At 42.1% G+C, this 19,896-nt stretch overlaps 1 protein-coding gene across 2 annotated transcripts in view; it reads left to right on the top strand.

Moving 5' to 3' along the window:
- CDC123 (cell division cycle 123) overlaps positions 1-19,896 on the top strand; it is a 143,113-nt gene that overhangs the window by 106,125 nt on the left and 17,092 nt on the right. For both annotated transcript variants that reach the window (XM_073652384.1, XM_073652383.1), the window contains 3 exons: positions 3,629-3,677; positions 9,434-9,509; positions 17,413-17,535. In XM_073652384.1, coding sequence (XP_073508485.1) covers positions 3,629-3,677; positions 9,434-9,509; positions 17,413-17,535 — 248 coding nt within the window. The remainder of the gene's footprint in view (positions 1-3,628; positions 3,678-9,433; positions 9,510-17,412; positions 17,536-19,896) is intronic.

The raw sequence follows: 19,896 nt of genomic DNA, 5'->3' as shown, positions 1-19,896 counted from the left end.
GAAAACTTATTATTAAAATTATTTTTTAGGGGTCTGGCTTTGTAAAGTCGGTCATGGCTGGGGTCATTGGGAGGGGGGCAATTTGCGTTTTCTGCGAAATGTAGAAATCGCAGAATACTTAGAAATTATTGCTGGTGTATTACCTCTCTGTACATAGGGGTGTCTTACAGGGCATCAGTTGACCAATATGATCTGATCGTGTGTTTTTTTTTATCAGAACCATATTGATAAAAAGGGCAGAAAAATTTAAAATATCCGCCACATCAATAGGGCGCCAGTTATTACTTTTGGAGTAGTAGGATGTGGGGTGGCTGGCAATGAACTGAGCAGCGTAAGAATTGGTATGCTCCATCATTAAATTTATTAATTCTTCAGAGAAGAAAATGTAAAAAAAAAAAATCAATCTTCCTAAATCCAGCAGTGTCCACATGGACGTCCGTGGCAGAAATAAATTCTGGCACTAACGGAGTGTAGGATTCCGTGGGCACCCAGTCGCTTACAAAGCCAGTAGCGCCAGCATGTTCTCGCCCGCTGCGCTGTTGCTGAGTCTCATCGTCGCTAGAACTAGCGGACAAGGACTACTTCAGCAAAAACTGCTCGTCCATCTCACTGGCGCTGTCTGTATCTGAGCAAATCTGCCGTATACAGACGTGCAGCCATTTCAGTGTGTGTGTGTATATATGTGTGTATACATTCGTGTGTGTGTGTGTGTATGTATATATGTATATAATATATTAATATAAAAATGGGATGGGAGGATGGACAGGGAGACTGGGGTCACAATGGGGGTGGGATAAAAAATGTATTCTTTTTTTCATTCAGGTTCTCACAGCAGCACAGCTCCTATCTCTAACAATGTCACAGACAGAGTGACCAGATGGAGCTGTGCTGCTGTGTCCCCTCATTGGATACATTGCTGTGATTGGATAGTTACAGTTACTATCCAATCACAGCCAGCAGAGATGCAGGGACGCTGTCATTGGTCCCTGCATCTCTTCACTGTCCTCCAATTGACGTGATCTGAGTGATCACGGCATCTGGAGGGTTAATCTGCCAGGGGCGGTGCTCAGCACCGTCCCTGGCTGTTCCAGAATCGCCCCCGGCTCTCACAGTAGGAGCTCAGCCACTGGCAGCCAGCACCGAGCTCCTACTCTGACCGCGCAGGAGACGCTGATATTTCAGTCAGATTGACTGACCGATCACAGCGATCTGGGTGCGGGGCCCACCAGCATGGGTCCCTGCACCGCTTCCCGTGCCGCTCAGCCGTCTGTGACAGCTGTCGGCATGAAACTGTCATTGCGTGTTTGCATGCAGTGACAGTTTAAATGCATGACGGAGATAACCAGTCATGCTGCGCAAACGAGCATCCAGCCATGACAGGTTATCCCCGTCATTGGGCGTTAAGGGGTTAATGGCTCTATATAAGCGAGTATATAAATAATGTCCTGTAAGAGCAGCACAGTGGCTCAGTGGTTAGCACTGCAGCCTTGCAGCGCTGGGGTCCTGGGTTCAAATCCCACCAAGGACAACATCTGCAAGGAGTTTGTATGTTCTCCCCATGTGTGTGTGTGTGTGGGGGTTTCCTCCGGGTTCTCTGGTTTCCTCCCACACTCCAAAGACATACTGATAGGGAATGTAGATTGTGAACCCCAATAGGGACAGTGCCAATAATGTCTGTAAAGTGCTATGGAATTAATGGCACTTTATAAGTGAGTAAAATAAACAAGTAATTGTCCCTGGTGAGAGAACCCCTTTAAATCCCAACATTGCACATCTAATTCGTGACTTCCATATTAAATTGATAACACTTTTCTAGATGTTATTTACTGCACATATTTAAAGCTCTTGTTACTTGAACATGATGAATTTTAGGCACTGCATTTTAATATATACAAACTTGCACTGGTCTCATTAGTTTGTATACTGTGGAGTAGAGTGAGATTTATAGGCGAAAGACATGGAAGAGATGTATAATACATCAAACCTGTCTTCGGACTGTTATTTACATGCGTATTCTGTAATTTACAGTCTGATTCCATCTTGCCTCGTTTATGACCTTCAATTTACAGACACTTAGCATACTGTTAAGGCTATGTGCCCACGTAGCAGATTTGATGCTGAGCGTTTTTGCCTCTCTCTGGCAGAAAAAAACGCATGCAGATTTACACTCTTTTTTTCTGCCAGAGAGAAGCGTTTTTTCACCGTTTTTACATGCGTTTTTTCAAGCACTTTTCCAAGCGATTTTGAGCATCACTTGGAAAAGGACTTGACAAGTTGGTCACACAATATAAATCCATGCAACCTGCATGGATTTATATTGTGTGACCAACTTGGATACTTTAAATGCTGCATCTATAGTATAAAAAATAAAAAAAAAAGAATTAAAAACTTAACAATAAAAAAAACCTGTATACTCACCTCTCCAGTCTCCTCCCGGCAGCGATCCTCTCTCCTCGGCATCCTGCGGTATACTGGCAGGACCTGCGGTGACGTCATTTAGTCAGCTGATGGTCATTCGGCCGCTGACATCAGCGGTCAGGTGATTGTCGCGTGACCATCAGCTGAGTAAATGACGTCACCGCAGGTCCTGCAAGTACACCGCGGGATGCCGAGGAGAGAGGACGCCGCCGGGAGCAGACCGGAGAGGTGAGTATACAGGTTTTTTTTATTTTTAACTTTTTTATTCCTTTTTTCCACCGCGTGGTAGCCGGGATGAAGAGGTGTTGTAGTCTCCTCTTCATCCTGGGTACCACACGCACCGCGATTACGCCGCAAATTCGTGGCCATTGAATTTAATTGAAACGCAGCAAATCCACATATACCTGCGGTTTTGCTGCGTTTCAATGGCCGCAAATTTGCGGCGTAATCACGGTAGAAATGGTCATGCTGCGTTTTGCAACGCAATGCGAATTTGGCGCGCTAATTAGTGCATCATGTGCACAACACATCCGAATTCACGTTGGTTTGCATGGCAGACAGTTTTACAAGCATTTTCGCAGCCGTAAAAACACTACGAGAACGCTATGTGGGCACATAGCCTAAAACTAACGGAAAACCAAACTAGACAGAGAAATCTACTTTATAAATTGTACTGCTCAATAATATAGGACTTATTTTTTCTGTAAGTGGTTATTTTATGTTGTTAGAAGTCACCTTTTCCTTTTCATCAGTTCTCATAGTTACAATAGCAGAGTGTTAATACCGCCTCATGGGTTTATCAGGACAAACTGACTGCCTGTAAAAGGCCATAAAAGTCCAACAGTGGCACAAAAAAAAACTGGTTAGCTATTCAGTTTTAGGCCATGGCCCCACTATCAGTATTTGGACAGTATTTTTTTCTCAGGAGTGGGAGCCAAAACCAGGAGTGGGTGATAAATGCAAAATTGGTGACTTGTTTCTATTATAGCTTTTCTCTGATTGTTCCACCCCTGGTTTGGCTCCCACTCCTAAGAAAAAATACTGATCGAATACTGACCAAATACTGATAGTGGGGCTGTGGCCTTACTCTGTAAACGTCCAGTGATATTCCATGGGGTGAAATTGCTGCGTTATACATGACTGGAGTCTGCTGGGCAGTGAAAATGAACTGCATTAGTATATTGACCACTCATGCAGAATTCTTTTACAGGTTTCTTCACTGTACAGATGATTCTCCTGATCCAAGCGTGCAGTATGAGGTAAAGAACGCCTTCATGACTTACCGTATATGTTATACTTATCAAGTACTTTTTCTACACATCAGAGCTATTCATTAGAAGTATTTCATGACTTACACCTGCAATGTGTTCATAGCTCCCCATGCACCCAGCATACGCCAAATAAGTGTCCTTCCGACATACTATGATAGGGCAACGACTTCTACTGTGTAGCTATATTCCCGATTTCTATCTCTGTCCATATTCCGTTCTCACAGCTAAGACAAAGGATGATTTAGTAATACCGCCCTGTCCCCCCTTCAGGTAGCATGAACCAACTACTGAAAACATTGTCCTTGGTGCAACTTTGATGCCCCAACCACACTTCAGACTTATTTGTAAAGGTCTCCATACACATTAGGCTAGTGTTATCAACTGGTTCAGCTGACAGTCTAATGTGTATGGGGAGCACCAGTTGACTGATGGTCAGGAGAGATGTCGATCTCACTTGTCTGATTTCAAACTGTTGATCGCATTGTTCTCATAGAGATAAGCTGCTGGCCAAAGTGTCGGCCTGAGGCTTTCTTATACAGAACACAGGAGCCCTCAACCAAATGAGCTCCTTTGTATTGGAGAGTCGGCTGAGATGGCTGTCGGCCGAATGAGCGCTCCTGTGTGTGGGAGAGTCTGCTGAGATGACTGTTGGCTGAACGAGCGCTCCTGTGTATGGGAGAGTCGGCTGAGATGGCTGTCCGGTGAACGAGCGCTACTGTGTATGGGAGAGTCGGCTGAGATGGCTGTTGCGTAAACGAGCGCTCCTGTGTATGGGAGAGTCGGCTGAGATGGCTGTCGGCCGAACGAGCGCTCCTGTGTATGGGAGAGTCTGCTGAGATGGCTGTTGAACAAACAAGAGCTCCTGTGTATGGGAGAGTCAGCTGAGATGGCTGTCGGCTGAACAAGCGCTCATGTGTATGGGAGAGTCGGCTGAGATGGCTGTCGGCCGAACGAGCGCTCCTGTGTATGGGAGAGTTGGCTGAGATGGCTGTTGCGTAAACGAGCGCTCCTGTGTATGGGAGAGTCGGCTGAGATGGCTGTCGGCCGAACGAGCGCTCCTGTGTATGGGAGAGTCTGCTGAGATGGCTGTTGAACAAACAAGAGCTCCTGTGTATGGGAGAGTCAGCTGAGATGGCTGTCGGCTGAACAAGCGCTCATGTGTATGGGAGAGTCGGCTGAGATGGCTGTCGGCCGAACGAGCGCTCCTGTGTATGGGAGAGTTGGCTGAGATGGCTGTCGGCCGAACAAGCGCTCTTGTGTATGGGAGAGTCGGCTGTGATGGCTGTCGGCTGAACAAGCGCTCCTGTGTATGGGAGAGTCTGCTGAGATGGCTGTCGGCTGAACAAGCGCTCCTGTGTATGGGAGAGTCTACTAAGATGGCTGTCTGCCGAACGAGCGCTCCTGTGTATGGGAGAGTCTACTAAGATGGCTGTTGAACGAACGAGTGCTCCTGAGTATGGGAGAGTCTACTAAGATGGCTGTCGGCCGAACAAGCGCTCTTGTGTATGGGAGAGTCTACTAATATGGCTGTTGAACGAACGAGTGCTCCTGAGTATAGGAGAGTTGGCTGAGATAGCTGTTGGCCGAACAAGCGCTCTTGGGTATGGGAGAGTCGGCTGAGATGGCTGTCGGCTGAACGAGTGCTCCTGAGTATGGGAGAGTCAGCTGAGATGGCATTAGCCGGCAGCCATCTAATGTGTATGGCCATCTTAAGAGTCTGAAAAAATGGTGCATGGGCTTCATAAATAATATTTTTTGATCCCATATTTTTTCAGTGTTTTACACCAGAAAACTAAATGTAAAGTGTAACATGTATTCATGGTAATTTAAAATGTGTTCCCCGGAAAAAAAAAACTACTATTTTTTTGGGCAAACCTTACTATACCCTTATGTCTTATGATGAACACCTCCACTCTCGTATGATAATAACGGTGCAAAAATATAAGTTTGCCCATATTTTTACAAAATTCCCTTGTTAGGCCATTACTTCTAGCTTTCGCTAAAGGAATGGGAGAAATGTTACCTCAGGCACATAAACTGAGGTGAAAGTAATTAATGTATGACAAGTCTAAGATTAATAGGAAATTAGGTTACATTACCAGTCAGCCTGACCTCCAGGGATGTAACCTGATTGTGACCATGTATTATGTTCAGGATGGTCTAATTGGATTTAAACTATGTTGATTACAGAGCAAATATATCAAATGAAACATCAGGATTGTATAAAATGGTTTCTTTACATTGAGTTTTATTTCTCTTGCTGAAATACATTTTAATTCACACTTTTTTCTGATTTATTTGCTCACGTTTTCGTTGCCAATATTTAACGGATAAAGGAGGGAATTTTAGCAATTCGTTCAGTAATATTTAAGAATAAAATTGCCCCCTTGGAGTGATCTGATACAGCTTTCAGATAAAGAATTATTCCTATATTTACTTCTCACAGAGATGCAATCACTGCTCGTAGACTAATGGGCCACTTCCATTTTTAGGTCTTATTAGAATATCACACACTGTGAAATTGTATGACAAGTCCAGCATGAGTCTAAGTGACAATTATGTTGAGTGGATGTGCATTTAAGGGATTTTTTACACATTTAGAAACTTCAATAATTGTCTTTAGTTTACAATTCTTGATAGGAACTCATGTAGAACGCCTAGAATTTATCTTCATTTTATAGTCTCTATGGCCCCGATTCATCGTTGCTGGTTCTCCATATTTTTGCAGTAATTTCCTCCATTAGTGGCTTTAGTATTTATTTATTTTCTAAATAGTTGTCTCTTTTTCAAATCTTCTTTTATTTTTCCTTGACAACTTTATCTAGATGTTTAGACAAATAAATGAAATGACTTGCCTGCCTAGAGTAAAGTTTCTGGAGGAGTTATCAATTTGGCGCATTTTTCCGACTTTTTAAAAGGATTTGCGACTGTTTGTTAAAGGAAAAAATGGCATTTTTTATTTTGCACTAAATATATCAACCGCATGCACCATTTTGAAGAATTGAAGCAAAAAGGGCTAGCTGATACCAGAGGAGGAAAAAACAGAAAAGTGGCTTTAATAAATTGCAAATGATTAATTGGGCTCTATTTGTTGTCCAAATGTTTAACCAAAAATTTTGAACAAAATTGACAACTTAGAAATTCCTTGTAAAGGCCCTATTTAACTGGCCTATTAGTGTTATGTTATCTAAGACAGCCCCTTTTAGATTGCATCCACCATGCCTCTCAAATTCACAGGCAAATCTCTGGGTTTTTTTTTTTGTTTTTTTTCCTTGTTTGTACTAAAAGGTCCATGTTTAGGATGCTAATCTATTAGCCAGCCAGAAAAAGGCCTATAAAGAGCATGTTTTGCTTTGAAGGACCCAATATAGACTGTCCATTTATTTTAAGAGGAGAAAAATATTTGTGACGCCTCTACTCCGAGAAGCCCGTGTTTTACCCTGGGTGTTGGGGGACTCGGTGTCGGGCCCTGTGATGGAGAGGTGGGATGCAGCCGTGGCCCGGGCCCGACCCGTGCTCAGGGCCGTCACGTTAGAAAGAGATGGTGTGGGCTTGTCCGGGTTGAGTGGCTTATTTTAACGACTACGCCACCTGTGGTGCCTGGTGAAGGGTCACCAGCGCTGCTACAGTCCGCTGAGGCCCGGTGTCATGGCGGCCAAAGTTCTCACTGCTCCCCACAGGCGGAGCAAGGCCTCAGGGCAGAGGGACAGGAGGACTGGGGGTAGTAGTAGAGGGAGACGGGCGCCGCGTCTTGCGGTGTGGCGCAGAATAAACAGTCTGGAGGCCATAGGGGTGAACTTCCAAGGCTTTACTCACTTTAGAGATGGCAGAAGGAAGGCGACTCCCTGCTCCTCGCGGAGTCCTGCGGTCACCAGGGACGGGGGTCCGACAACCTCTGAGTAAGTCCAGCATTCAGTCGAGACCTTACACCAGAGTGTTCCTGAACTACAGACCAAATCCTTTCCTGTCCGTGTGCGTGCAAATAGGCCGGGTCTCCCTCTGAGCTCCTCTCAGAACAAGGGTACGGGTGGCAATTCCTCTCCATCCGATACCCGGTGGGATCCTCTGGGCCTAACCGGGCTTTCCCGTCCAGGACGTAGAGTAGCAGTGTCGGGGGCCGGTACCCCTCTTGCAGCCGGAGTCCCTCTGAATATATCAGGTTGGCGAGGACAGGTGGCGTATACCGCTTCGTCTGCATCCTGCCTGGGATCCATTTGCTACGGAGCCACACTCTTAAGCTCCGGGCCTTCTTGATCCTGGTCCTTGGCCGGGTTGAAACATTCCTTGTCTGCAACCTACCTCTCGTCCCAAGGCCGGAGTACGAGGGCTGTGTCCCTTGCCGGTGCAGGCCCACACAGGATCTGCGCTCCCGGAGGGAGGTCACATTAACACACAGTACATGACTGCACACAGCAACCAAGGCAGACTAGCCAGGTTGTGCCAAGATGCACCAAAGACTAGCAACAAGACCGCTTGACAGACAGACTGCTAGAGACCAAGATCAAAGATTGCTTTCTATTAAATATGAAATTTAAAGTGTAACTAACTTGTACGTCCTCCACCCTCACCCACTAACTAACTGGTTCCTACCACTTTGTGTTCCCCAGTCTCCCTGTAACCAGGGGAGCAGCACCTAGTGCATACCAGCTCCCCCTGGTGGAGAAGTGTGGTGTTGGATACAAAAGGTTAGGTCACGACTATCACACTGGCCTTACCTCAGAGGAGGAACACTACACTCCATTAGAGAAGTGCAGCATTCCTGTGGCAGTCGAACCCTCAGGGGCGCCACATATTCAAAATTGAGTCCTCAGTGGTTCATGCCCTTTAATGGCTAACTGAAAAGATGGTAACAAATGTCAAGCTTTCCAGACTACCTAAGGTTTGCTATTTGTTACCATCTTTTCAGTTAGCCATTACAGGGTATCCGACACTGAAGACTCTCAGTTTTAAATATTTTTCTATCTACTGGCTAACACGGTCCAAAGATGTATAGTTTTCCTGTTTAAGAGAAGAACTAAAGAGTTAAAGGGAACGATGAGGACTCATTTATTAATAAATATCGTTAAGATAGGTCATCAGTATCAGATTGGTAGGGTCCGACACCTGGCATTCCCACTGATAAGCTGTTACCAGCTCAGGCCCCTGCTGAATATAGCTAGTAACTATACAGAGCCAGAGCAGCACAGCTCTGTACACGGTGTAGTGGCCGTTCTCAGGTACTGCAGTTTAGCTCCCATACACTTCAGTTGTAGCTGCGCCACAGGCAGGGCTATGGAGTCAGTAAGCCAAACCTCCGACTCCGACTCCTCAATTTCCATGCCTCCGACTCCCTCATACATGGCTCATGTTTAAGTGATAAATTTACTGTAGCACAGATTCATGTCAGCTAAAAGTCTAGACCCTTAGATCAGGAATAGGACAGACATTTATAGGACATTTCAGAACTTTCCCAAATTCTTATGAAAAAAATATTCCCCACAAACTGCATTGAATTACTGTACCCAATTCATTATATATTTTAGGAGTTGGAGTCGGTCCATTTTATACGGACGCCGACTCCACATCCCTGGTCACAGGTGCAGGTTTACATTAATCTTGTAGAAAAAAAAGTTGAAGCAAGCTAATTTGGCTCATTTCTCTTCATGGGCTTGGCCATTTTTGCGGCTTCTAGTTATGGACATCATTGATTAAAAAAAAAAGACTATTGATATTGACACTTTGTCATTTTTTGATCTTTCTTTTAGCTTGTTCTCAGAAAGTGGTGTGAACTCATTCCAGGGGCTGAGTTCAGATGCTTTGTTAAGGAAAACAAACTCATAGGTAAGTGCACCCATATGTAAGCTGTTTTAACATGTGTGTGGGTGAGCAAAAAAGCCGATTTATGAAATGGCAACATTTATGTCATCTAGGAAAAACCCATCTCCTTTTGACCTATTAAGATAAGCAAATATGAGTGGATGTTCTCTTGATGAACCAGAGGAGAGGACCCCGGTGACCATGCATTGCCAATGGAGGACAAATGATCAGATTCTGTAGAGCCCCCAAACGGCAAAACTTCACTACTGCACCCCTACTTTTATATTAGAACATCGCATTCTGTGTAATTTCCTAATATGCTTTGATTCGCTAATGTTACATTTCCGTTTATAGGGGTGAACACTACAGGGAAATTACATTTGCTCAAGCCTGCTGTCTCAGCACCATTAGCAGAATATAGTTCCTATCTTAAGACTTAATTAACAAGATTTTTACTATTTTAGACTGTTGATTTCTGTGCATGTCCAAACAGAAACAAAACCTGGATTTTACTAACTTTCCAGAGAACACTGTTACTTCACTTGTAATAGATAGAAGAGAAACATCAGAAATTCACTAAGCATGCAATCACTTAAAGGGGTTATCCAACATGATTTATATGAGTTCGACAGAGAGAAGGCAGCAGAACCCGCCTTCATGACTAGTCCGCTTAGTCACCTTATTCCTGCTTCCCTGCTCAAAGTATTTTTTCTCTGATTCAGGATAAAATATGGATATTTGTAATGATTGAGCAGGTCTCTTATTCATGCTGCTTATTCAGACATAGAGCATTGGACTGGTTCCCTTTAACATACAACACTTTCACAATTATAATAGCTACAATGAGCCCAAAAAAAACCTAAAAGGTAAATCTGTCAGCAGGTTTTTGCTATGCAATCTGAAGACAGCAGGAGATGGAGGCTGAGATACATATTTCAATGATGTGTCATTTATTAGGCTGTGTGCTGTTTACTTACAAAGAAGTTTTTATCACGTCAAGATTATTACTGCCTGGACTAAGTCTATGTGCCTGCTAGACAGACTACACTCCTTCCTCTGATAAGCAGCTCACTGTCAATAGACAATGTACATAGAAAGCTGTGGTGTGGATGGGGTTAACTGATTGTGTCACAATTGCTGCACCCAGTAAACTAAGTGATACATTGTTGGAATCAGGGTCTCTTTTCATACATTATGCTGCTCTCAGATGGTGTCAAAAAACAGGTGACAGATTCTCTTTAAATCTAAAATAATAAAAACAAAATAAGATTAGCACTTAAGTGCAGCGCAATTACCACAGCACAATAAATTAAAGGGAATCTGTCAGCAGGATTTTACCCACCAGAATTCTTATATGCAAATGGAGCGCCCCCTCCTCCTGCTTTACTGACAGCCTCTATGGTTTGTGACTTCAGGCAAAGGTGCAGTCATTCAAGCAGGAGGCAGCGCTGGGCGGGGAATAGAGCTGGAGTGACAGAGGCTTCAGATCTACAACCTCATATACAAATCAATTCAAACGCGGGTATCTCCGTAACAGAGGGATGGACGGACTGACTATGTAAAGGTATTGCTTGATTTGTCTTTGAAAGAGTGACATGTGCATATACTGTAAGTAGACTGGGGGTTGAAATCCTGCTGATAGATTCCCTTTTCATATTGTTCCAAAATTTATTTTATCATTTTTTTTTATATTGGTTTACAATCCAAAAAACTTTTTTTTTTTTTTTTTTATACAATTTTTCCATTTTAAAATTTGCAGAATAGTCATTTAACCCCTTACTGACATCCACCATACATGTACGGCGCAAGTCGGTACGTGTATGCAGGAGACCGTTAACCTGTTAACAGCGTGCCAGCATGGGGATGCATCATACTATTCACCCATCAGCGCCCCGGTGATGCGATCGTGGGGCGCCGATGGGTTGCTATCACAGCCGGGGTTCTGTTAAAGACCTCTGTCTGTGTCATCACAGAGCTCCTTTTGAGTTTTTAAAATTTTAAAGAAAAAAAAACATGAGTTCAAAGCATCCTCTTTTTTTCCCATTAAAAATAAAGATAATAAGCTATTGGTATTGCTGCATCAAAAAATCAAAAAAGTTTGACCTATAAAAATAATTAACCCGATCGGTAAACACCGTAAACAGTAAAAAAAAAAAATTTTGGTCTCCGCTATACTGCAAAACAATGCTGTAAGAAGCGATCAAAATGTCATATCTATCCCAAAATGGTATCCATAAAAATGTCTTGCCTCGCAAAAAATAAACCCTCACACAGATTTAGTGACTGGCCATGTCAGGAAGAGGTTAAAGAGGAAAGACTTAACAATCAGGTCATAAATTGGTCATATATTGAAGGCTGTATTGCCAAAACTGTAATATTAAGCATGCCACTGTGAAATGTTTTTCCGCTAGCACATTTGACATGTATCTATAAATTCCCTGGCATAGATGTAAAAAATCTGATGACTTTGTTGTATGAATAATATTTTAGTCATACTGCGGACAGCTGACAAGAAGGACTTGTAACCTGCCTCAGCATTTTCAGATGTATTCACACAATCTTGCTTGCTATATGATGACTCATGAACTGCATGGATCATTTCCATAATCCCGTTCTGATTACTCAAAACATATGGTATTAAATAAGGACTCTAGTCATAGTGTTACTCTGCCAAACATAGTTTGATTCCTTTTTTTAAAAAATATTCCACACACATTAAATAGGATGTCTCTAATTTGGAAATTGTCCCCTATTCATTGTTAGGAGATAACTTCCTGATCACTGGGGTCTGACCGCTCGGACACCCAGCTGTCCTGAGAACCGGGACTCAGAAGAGCCCCATGTGAATGGGGTAGTGGTCAATCATGCACTCATCCATTCATTCTTTAAGAATAAATAATGGGACTGCCAGAGATAGCGGAGAGCTGCGCTCGGCTGGTCGCCGAAAGATGGCCACAGGGTCAGCCAGTAACTGTGGCCTGTAAGCTCCTGCTGAGAGTAGGAGCTGACGCGTCTCCTGCCTGTGTGCGATTGCCTGAGTATTAGATCAGTGATCATGGCAAGGAAAGAGGATGTCCCATCCAAGATGAAAAATAAATAAATAAATAAAAAAGTTTAAAAAAAAAAAAAAAGAACAGAAAAAAGAAAAAATATTATACCAATAAATATATCTTATATAGATGTATGTTATAACAAAAATAAACAAAGTACATATATTCGGCATCTCCGCATCCGGAACGACCCGACTTTTAAAGTGGTCACACTAGTTAACTCCTTCAGTGAACACCGTAAAAAAAAAAAAAAAACACAAATGAGGCAAAAAAATATGGTTTCTCATTATGCCTTCAAAAAAGAAGTGGAATAAAATGCAATCAAAAAGTCGAATGTAAATAAAAATGGAAATGTAATATTGTCCCGCAAAAACAAACTGCTCCATCAGTGGAAAAATAAAAAAAACTATAGCTCTCAAAATATAGCGATCCAAAAATAATCATTTTTTTTTATAAAATAGTTTTTGTGTAAAAGCGGCAAACATAATAAAATTATATAAATATGGTATCGCTATATTCATATTGAATTGAAGAATAAAGCCGCCTTATCAATTTTACCAAACGTTGAACAGCATAAAAAAACTATTTCTGAATTGCTGTTTTTTGTTCATTCTGCCTCCCAAAAATCGAAATAGAAAGCAATCAAAAAAATGTTACGTGACCGAAAATGGTACCAATAAAAAACGTCAAAAGCCCTCACATGATTGTCAGCAGAAATGTAGAAAAATTATAGCTCTCAAAATATGGCAATGCAAAAACTTTGTTTTGCAATAAAAAGCGTTTTTTAGTGTGTGACTGCAGCCAAACATAAAAAACTATATAAATCTGGTATCTCTGTAATTGCACCGACTTGAAGAATAAAGCCGCCTAATCACAAAAAAACAATTCTTCACCTGCTGTTAATTTGTTCATTCTGCCTCCGAAAGATCGCAGTAAGGCTCTGCGTACATTTATCCTGCGCTCTGCATTGAGCGCTTCCACCAGGGTTTCTTTTTAAATCTCTAAAATACGTGATTCAGATGGAACCACCTGCAGAAGATTTTGTATAATGAGGCAGATGGAGGTGGTGTCCGTCTTTTTAAGCGTGCATAAAAGCGCGATCGGCCACAGTTTTGTGCACCTCTGAAAAGAAGGACTTCGCTGAACAGAGGCCTGATGGAGAAGAGAGTAACTCTGCTGCCTCATTATAGTGAATGGACTCATCTGGGGTTTCATCTGAATCATGTCACTCGGAAATTAAGATGGAAACCCCTATGCAAGTGCTCAGCGTAGAGCGCAGGATAAATGTAATCTAAAATGTTATGTACAATGTTCCCAACAAAAGCTTCAACATAATCCACAAAAAAAAGCTCCCACTTAGGTCCATCATCTGTAAGTGGAAATATATGGGGCTTCCACGTTACTGATTGTGCAAAGGCTCTGGAAAAGCACTGTGTCTCCTCGCCCCCCAAAAGAAATCTAGGGAATTCTGCATTCCAAAATTCTAATGCCCTACAGTGTGCTTAAACCACATTTTGCATCCACATGTTTGGCATTTCTGTAGCGATGAGAGCTCGCTTAATTTATTGTCCTGAAGCATAAGCTGGGCACTACAACGTACTGGGCACTACAATGGCAGATTTGCAATTTTCACTCGACAACATCCACTTATGCTTCTGTTTCTGGAAAACATCCATGGAGTCAAAATTGTCACTACACCTGTAGATAAATTTCCAGAGGAGTGTAATTTCCAAAATGGCGTCACCTGAGGGGGAATTCTGCTCTTTTGGCACTTAGGGGCTCTGAATATCGAGTCCACAAACTATTCTATAATAATTTGTTCTCCCAGGAGTCACATAGCGCTCCATCCCTCCCGAGTCTCACCATGTGGCTAAGCAGTACTGTACAGCCACATTTGGGGTATTGCCACGAAATTGTGTGACAACTTTTGCTACCATTATACCCCATTTCCCAATGAAAATGTTAAATTTGGGGTTACAACTAAATTTTTGTGGTAAAAATGTAATTGTTTTTTCTTCACTGGCCAATGGTATAAAATTCGGTGAAATACCGTGGTGTCAATATGATCACTGCATCCTTAGATGAATACATTGAGAGGTGTAGTTTGTAAAATGGGGTCATACATAGAGGTGTTCTGCTGTTCTGGCACCTTATGGGTGCTGCCAATGTGACATGGCTCCAGCAAACAATTCCTACAAAATCTGCAATATAATATGGTGCTCCATCCCTTCTGAGCTTTGCACTGTGCCTCAAAAGTAGTTCCCAATTACATGTAGGGTATTGTTACACTCAGGAGAAATTTCACAAAAAACTATGCAGTCCATTTTTTCATATTAGCCCTTATAAAAATTAAAACCTTGGGCTAAAACAACATTTTAGTGGAAAAAATGTAATTATTCTTTCTTCACCGCCCAGTGGTATAAAATTCTGTGAGGCACATGTGGTGTCAATATGATCACTGCACCCTTATATGAATTCATTGGGGGCGTGTAGTTTGTAAAATGGGGTCACTTGCGGAGGTTTCTGCTGTTTTGGCATGTCAGGGGCTCTTCAAATGTGACCGCATCCGCAATCTATTCCAGCTAAAATTGCACTCCAGAATTCAATTAGCGCTCCTTCCCTTTTGCGCCCAAACAGGAGTTTTCCATCACAGATGGAGTATCAGCATACTCAGGAGAAATTACACAGCAAATTGTACAGTCCACTTTCTCCTGTTACCCTTGTGAAAATAAAAAAAAATGCTGGCTAAAGGAACGTTTTTGTGGGAAAAAAACTTTCACACTGCTTTAATTTCTGTGAAGTACTTAAAGGGTTTATATACTTAGTGAATGTGGTTTTGAGCACTTTGAGGGGTGCAGATTTTAAAATGGTGTCACTTTTGGGTATTTTCCCCCTCAAAGTCACTTCAAACGTGATGTCGTCCTTAAAAAAAAAAAAAAAAAAAAATGGTTTTGTAAATTCTGATGGAAAAATTAGAAATTGCTGATAAAATGTTAACTATTCTAGCTTCCTAACAAAAATAAATTGTTTAAAAAATGATACAGATGTAAAGTAGACATGTGGTAAATGCTATTTTTATTAACTATATTGTATGCTATAACTACTTTATTTTTCACATTATAAGACGCACTCACTCCCCCCCCCCCCCCCCCCCCAAATTTGGGAGGGAAATGGGGGTGCATCTTATAATCCGAAGGTACAGTATTTTACCTGGAGGGCGGCGTCGGTGGAGCGGGGTAACAGATACAGGAGTTTCACTGCGGCAGGAGTCGGGTGATGCCCGCAGTATCGGCCGACTCCTGCCGCAGTGGCCACCAACCTCCTGTATCTGTGACCCTGGCTCCTGTGACCCCTGCTCCACCATTGCAGCCCCCCCTCAGGTAAAACTGATTTATAAGGTGCACCATTTTATGTAAAAACAAAATTTTTTTCCCATCTTGCACCAGTGCGTCTTATAATCCGCAAAATACAGTATTTTGGTTTAAGGACATAAAAATTAAAAGTTTGAAAATTGCAAATTTTTAAACATTTTTGCCAAAATCCTGAAATGTTCACAAATGACCCCAAAAAAATTTGACCTAAATTTACCACGAACACGAAGTACAATATGTCACAAAAAAAACAACCTCCGAATCGCTGGGATCCGTTGAAGCATGCCCGAGTTATTACTTCATAAAGTGACATTGGTCAGAATTGAAAAAGTTGTCCTGGTCAGAAAGGTGAAAACAGGCTTTGGGTGAAGGGGTTAAGAATGAATGAAGAACAAATGGAGTGGATATGCATATGATCGACCACTGCTCAATTCACATGGAACTCTTCAAATGCCCTGTTCTCGGGATCGGTGGGGTTCCCTGCCGTTGGACCCCAGCAATTTTGGAGTTATTCCACAGATGGGGGGATAACTCCAAAACTTGAGACAACTCCTTCAACCCTCCACCCACATGCTATGGTCCTATTGTGGTGATTGTCACAATTTTAATAAGCTGGAAAAAAATGCTTACTGATTGTGTTTTAAAGCCTAACTTCACTCAATTCACAGTGAGTGCCATACTCCCCATGTCACACTCAGAGAGGTTCAGGAAAGAGGGATTTTGGGCATTGTGTCTCCCGCCTTGACTACTTCAACCTCCTGCTCTGTGGCCTCCCTTCTAACACTCTCGCTATTCCCCAGCCTCTCCCCTCTGTCAATCCCTTCACTGGCTCCCCATTGCCCAGTGACTTGAGTTCAAAACCCTAACCCTGGCATACAAAGCCATCCTCAACCTGTCTCACCTATACATCTGTGACCTAGTCTCGCAGTACTTACCTGCACGCAGCCTCCGATCCTCACAAGATCTCCTTCCCTACTCCCCTCTAATCTCCTCCCACAATCGCATACAAGATTTCTCCCGTGCTCCCCCCCCCCCCCCCTACTCTGGAACTCTCTACCCCAACACAGACTCTCGCCTACTGTGGAAAGGAACCTGAAGACCTACCTCTTCCGACAAGCCTACAACCTACAGTAACCACCGCTCCACCATACCGCTGCACAAACAGCTCTACCCTCAACTACTGTATCCTCACCCCTCCCCTGTAGACTGTGAGCCCTCGCGGGCAGGTTCCTCTCTCCTCCTGTACCAGTCGCTGACTCGTTAAAATTATTGTAATTGTTTTTGCTATGTATATCCCTTTTTCACATGTAAAGCGCCATGGAATAAATGGCATAATAATAATAATAATTGTGTGGTGTGACGTAAGGGTAACACAGTGGGCAGTGTTGATTTTCTTTGCTAGACTAACAAAGCACATCTGTGAATGATAATGTAGGATGCATTATGCCTCTAATGATTATATTGATTCTACATTCTGGCATAAATCTGAGTTTGATCTACTTATAGGTATTTCTCAGAGAGATTATACACAGTATTATGAACACGTCTGTAAGCAAAAAGAAGACATCTGCGGATCAATACAGGATTTTTTCAAAGAAAACATCCAGTACAAGTTCCTTGATGAGGACTGTAAGTAGAAGAATTCTACCTTAAATTATTTAAAGAATTTTCTGCAGCCATGTTCCAGTTAAACAGGGCTTGGCCAGTTTGAACAACGCCTGTTTCCATGATTGTTTCCCTAACTATGTGCACATTGCACACTCTTCAGGTGAACGGAAGGATTTTAAATTAACGTGCAGTCCTTTAAAAAAACAAACAAACACTAAGGCTATGTTCATATTACGTTTTGGGCACACATCAGAAGCCATGAAAAACGTGATTCAGGTGCATCTGCTTATGTAGCCATGGACTTTAGTCAAGTAGACGCAGTCCTTGTGCTCTGTCTAACATATGCGGCAGTGTACAGCTTTTTCGGGTAGGCACAAGAAGAGTGGTCAACTGCATTTTTGTCCCTGCTTAAAAAAAGGCTGATGCTGCAAAAAAAAAAAAATGAGGTTAGCTAAACACAACCCCATCATGTGAGCATATATCTCACCATACTCTACAACCCTTTGTGCACTTGTCTCCATTCTTTTCATAAAAAATGAGGTTAGACAGAGCACAAAGTACCGTAACTAAGTCTCCTTCATTAAAGTTAATGGGTCCCATCAGCGAATTCACATGAATCCTGTTTTTCAGGGCTTCAGACTGAAGCCCCAATGGGGCCACGGATATGTGGCAAAATGTTGATGTGAACCCTATGTATAGCTAGAAATTAATGTTTTAAATTATACAGGAAATATGTCACTGTCATTCTTCAGAATTTTCTGCATAATCCTAAAACAGTCTTGTAGGAATCCTGCAGAGAAGGTGTTAATATTCTGCTGGTCAATGCCATCTTTGACTGGTGACGCCCCTGACCCAGGGGCAAGGCTTAGTGATCTTTTGTCCTGATACAGGCAGACTTCTGCTACAGACAGTTGTTTTACAGCCACACACAGGCCAGGGAGCAGGAGAGGACATATGGATGAGCTCCTGAAACAGATTTATTTTTTTCAACCAAATTATTTTCAATTGAACTTTTCCTTTTTATAAACATACATTGCACAAAAAAAGAGTACAGCATACAAAATAACAATAGTGCCTGAAACTCTTTTGTCTTTTTTTTTTTTCGCGGAATGAATTTCCTCATATTGTAACATTTTATTTACATTTAAAATCCATCCTTCTTTCGTTGGAGGGGATTTAGATTTCATAATTCATTTTTCATAATTATTTTCCAGGCACAGTATAATAGCTTAAAATATCATAGGGTTTTTTTTTAATGCTTTTTAGATTACATAAAAACAATCCAATTCAAAACTGGAAATCTCTGGATCTAAGGGCAGATTGATTCTATATGTGTTTACTAATAGTTGTAACCACCTCAGCTAACTCCATAGCATATTCACTAAATCTCCTCTCTCCACCCCACACTTAGGGCTAGATAGCTCCTTGTTGTCCAAATACATTTTGCTCATCTGACATAGGGAAATAAAATGCCCTAATAATATAAATAGCTAGGCTTTACAAAATTTTGCACATTACACAATTTATTATCCCACGGAGTTTCTATTATCATGTAGATATCTTTTATCCATACATTCCATATTGCGATCTTCCTGCTTTTCATTCATTATCTTTTGATAAACCCTAGACCGTCTGCCGCTCTCCCCCTTATTCCTTATAGTGGTTACTGATTTAATCAGTAGATTTTCTACAAACACTCAGAGCTCTTGTTTTTTGCATAATGAGCTAGAGTTTTTATTGTTACCATTTTTGGATACATAAGACTTTTTCATCACTTTTTCTTTAATTTTATGTTGGGCAAGATGAACAGAAACAGCAGTTCTTGCATAGTTTTTATTTTTTTTTACAGCCTTCATTGTGCGGTGTAAATAATAACCGTTTTATAGTTTGGGTCTATACAAATGTGTCCATACCAAATGTGTGTTGCTTTTTACAGGGTTTTTTTTTTTTTTTTACAGACTATTAGATTTTGTTTTTAACAATACTCATTAATCATGCAAAGGAACATGAACATGTGATCGTTTGATCACATTGGCGATACAATGTACTACGTATGTTGTGCTGTACAGTATCTAAACTATCAGTGTTTGACTTCCGGTTACCCTATCAGGTTCCGCCCCTAGCGGGATATGGCAGACACTGAGGCCATTGTTAGGCCTTTTTCTTGCCATATAATAGCAACCATTGGCACACCACGATCGCACTGCAGAAGTGCCGACGGACTGACAGAGGGAGCAATCTCCCTGTGACAAACTTGCGTCCTGCCTTTATCATTATTGACACTGGTTCTGAGGGGTTAAAGGGATGGGAGCTAGGTCCGGTCCCAGCACACGCAGCAGATATAGTTGTGTCTGTGCCATCTGCATCAGCTGCTTGCTGCAG

Source organism: Phyllobates terribilis, unplaced genomic scaffold, assembly GCF_046119375.1.
Source record: "Phyllobates terribilis strain yellow unplaced genomic scaffold, ASM4611937v1 Scaffold_11__3_contigs__length_659146591, whole genome shotgun sequence".
Lineage (NCBI taxonomy): Eukaryota > Metazoa > Chordata > Amphibia > Anura > Dendrobatidae > Phyllobates > Phyllobates terribilis.
Note: the sequence above shows the minus strand (reverse complement) of the source record. Positions and strands in the feature narration are given on the sequence as shown.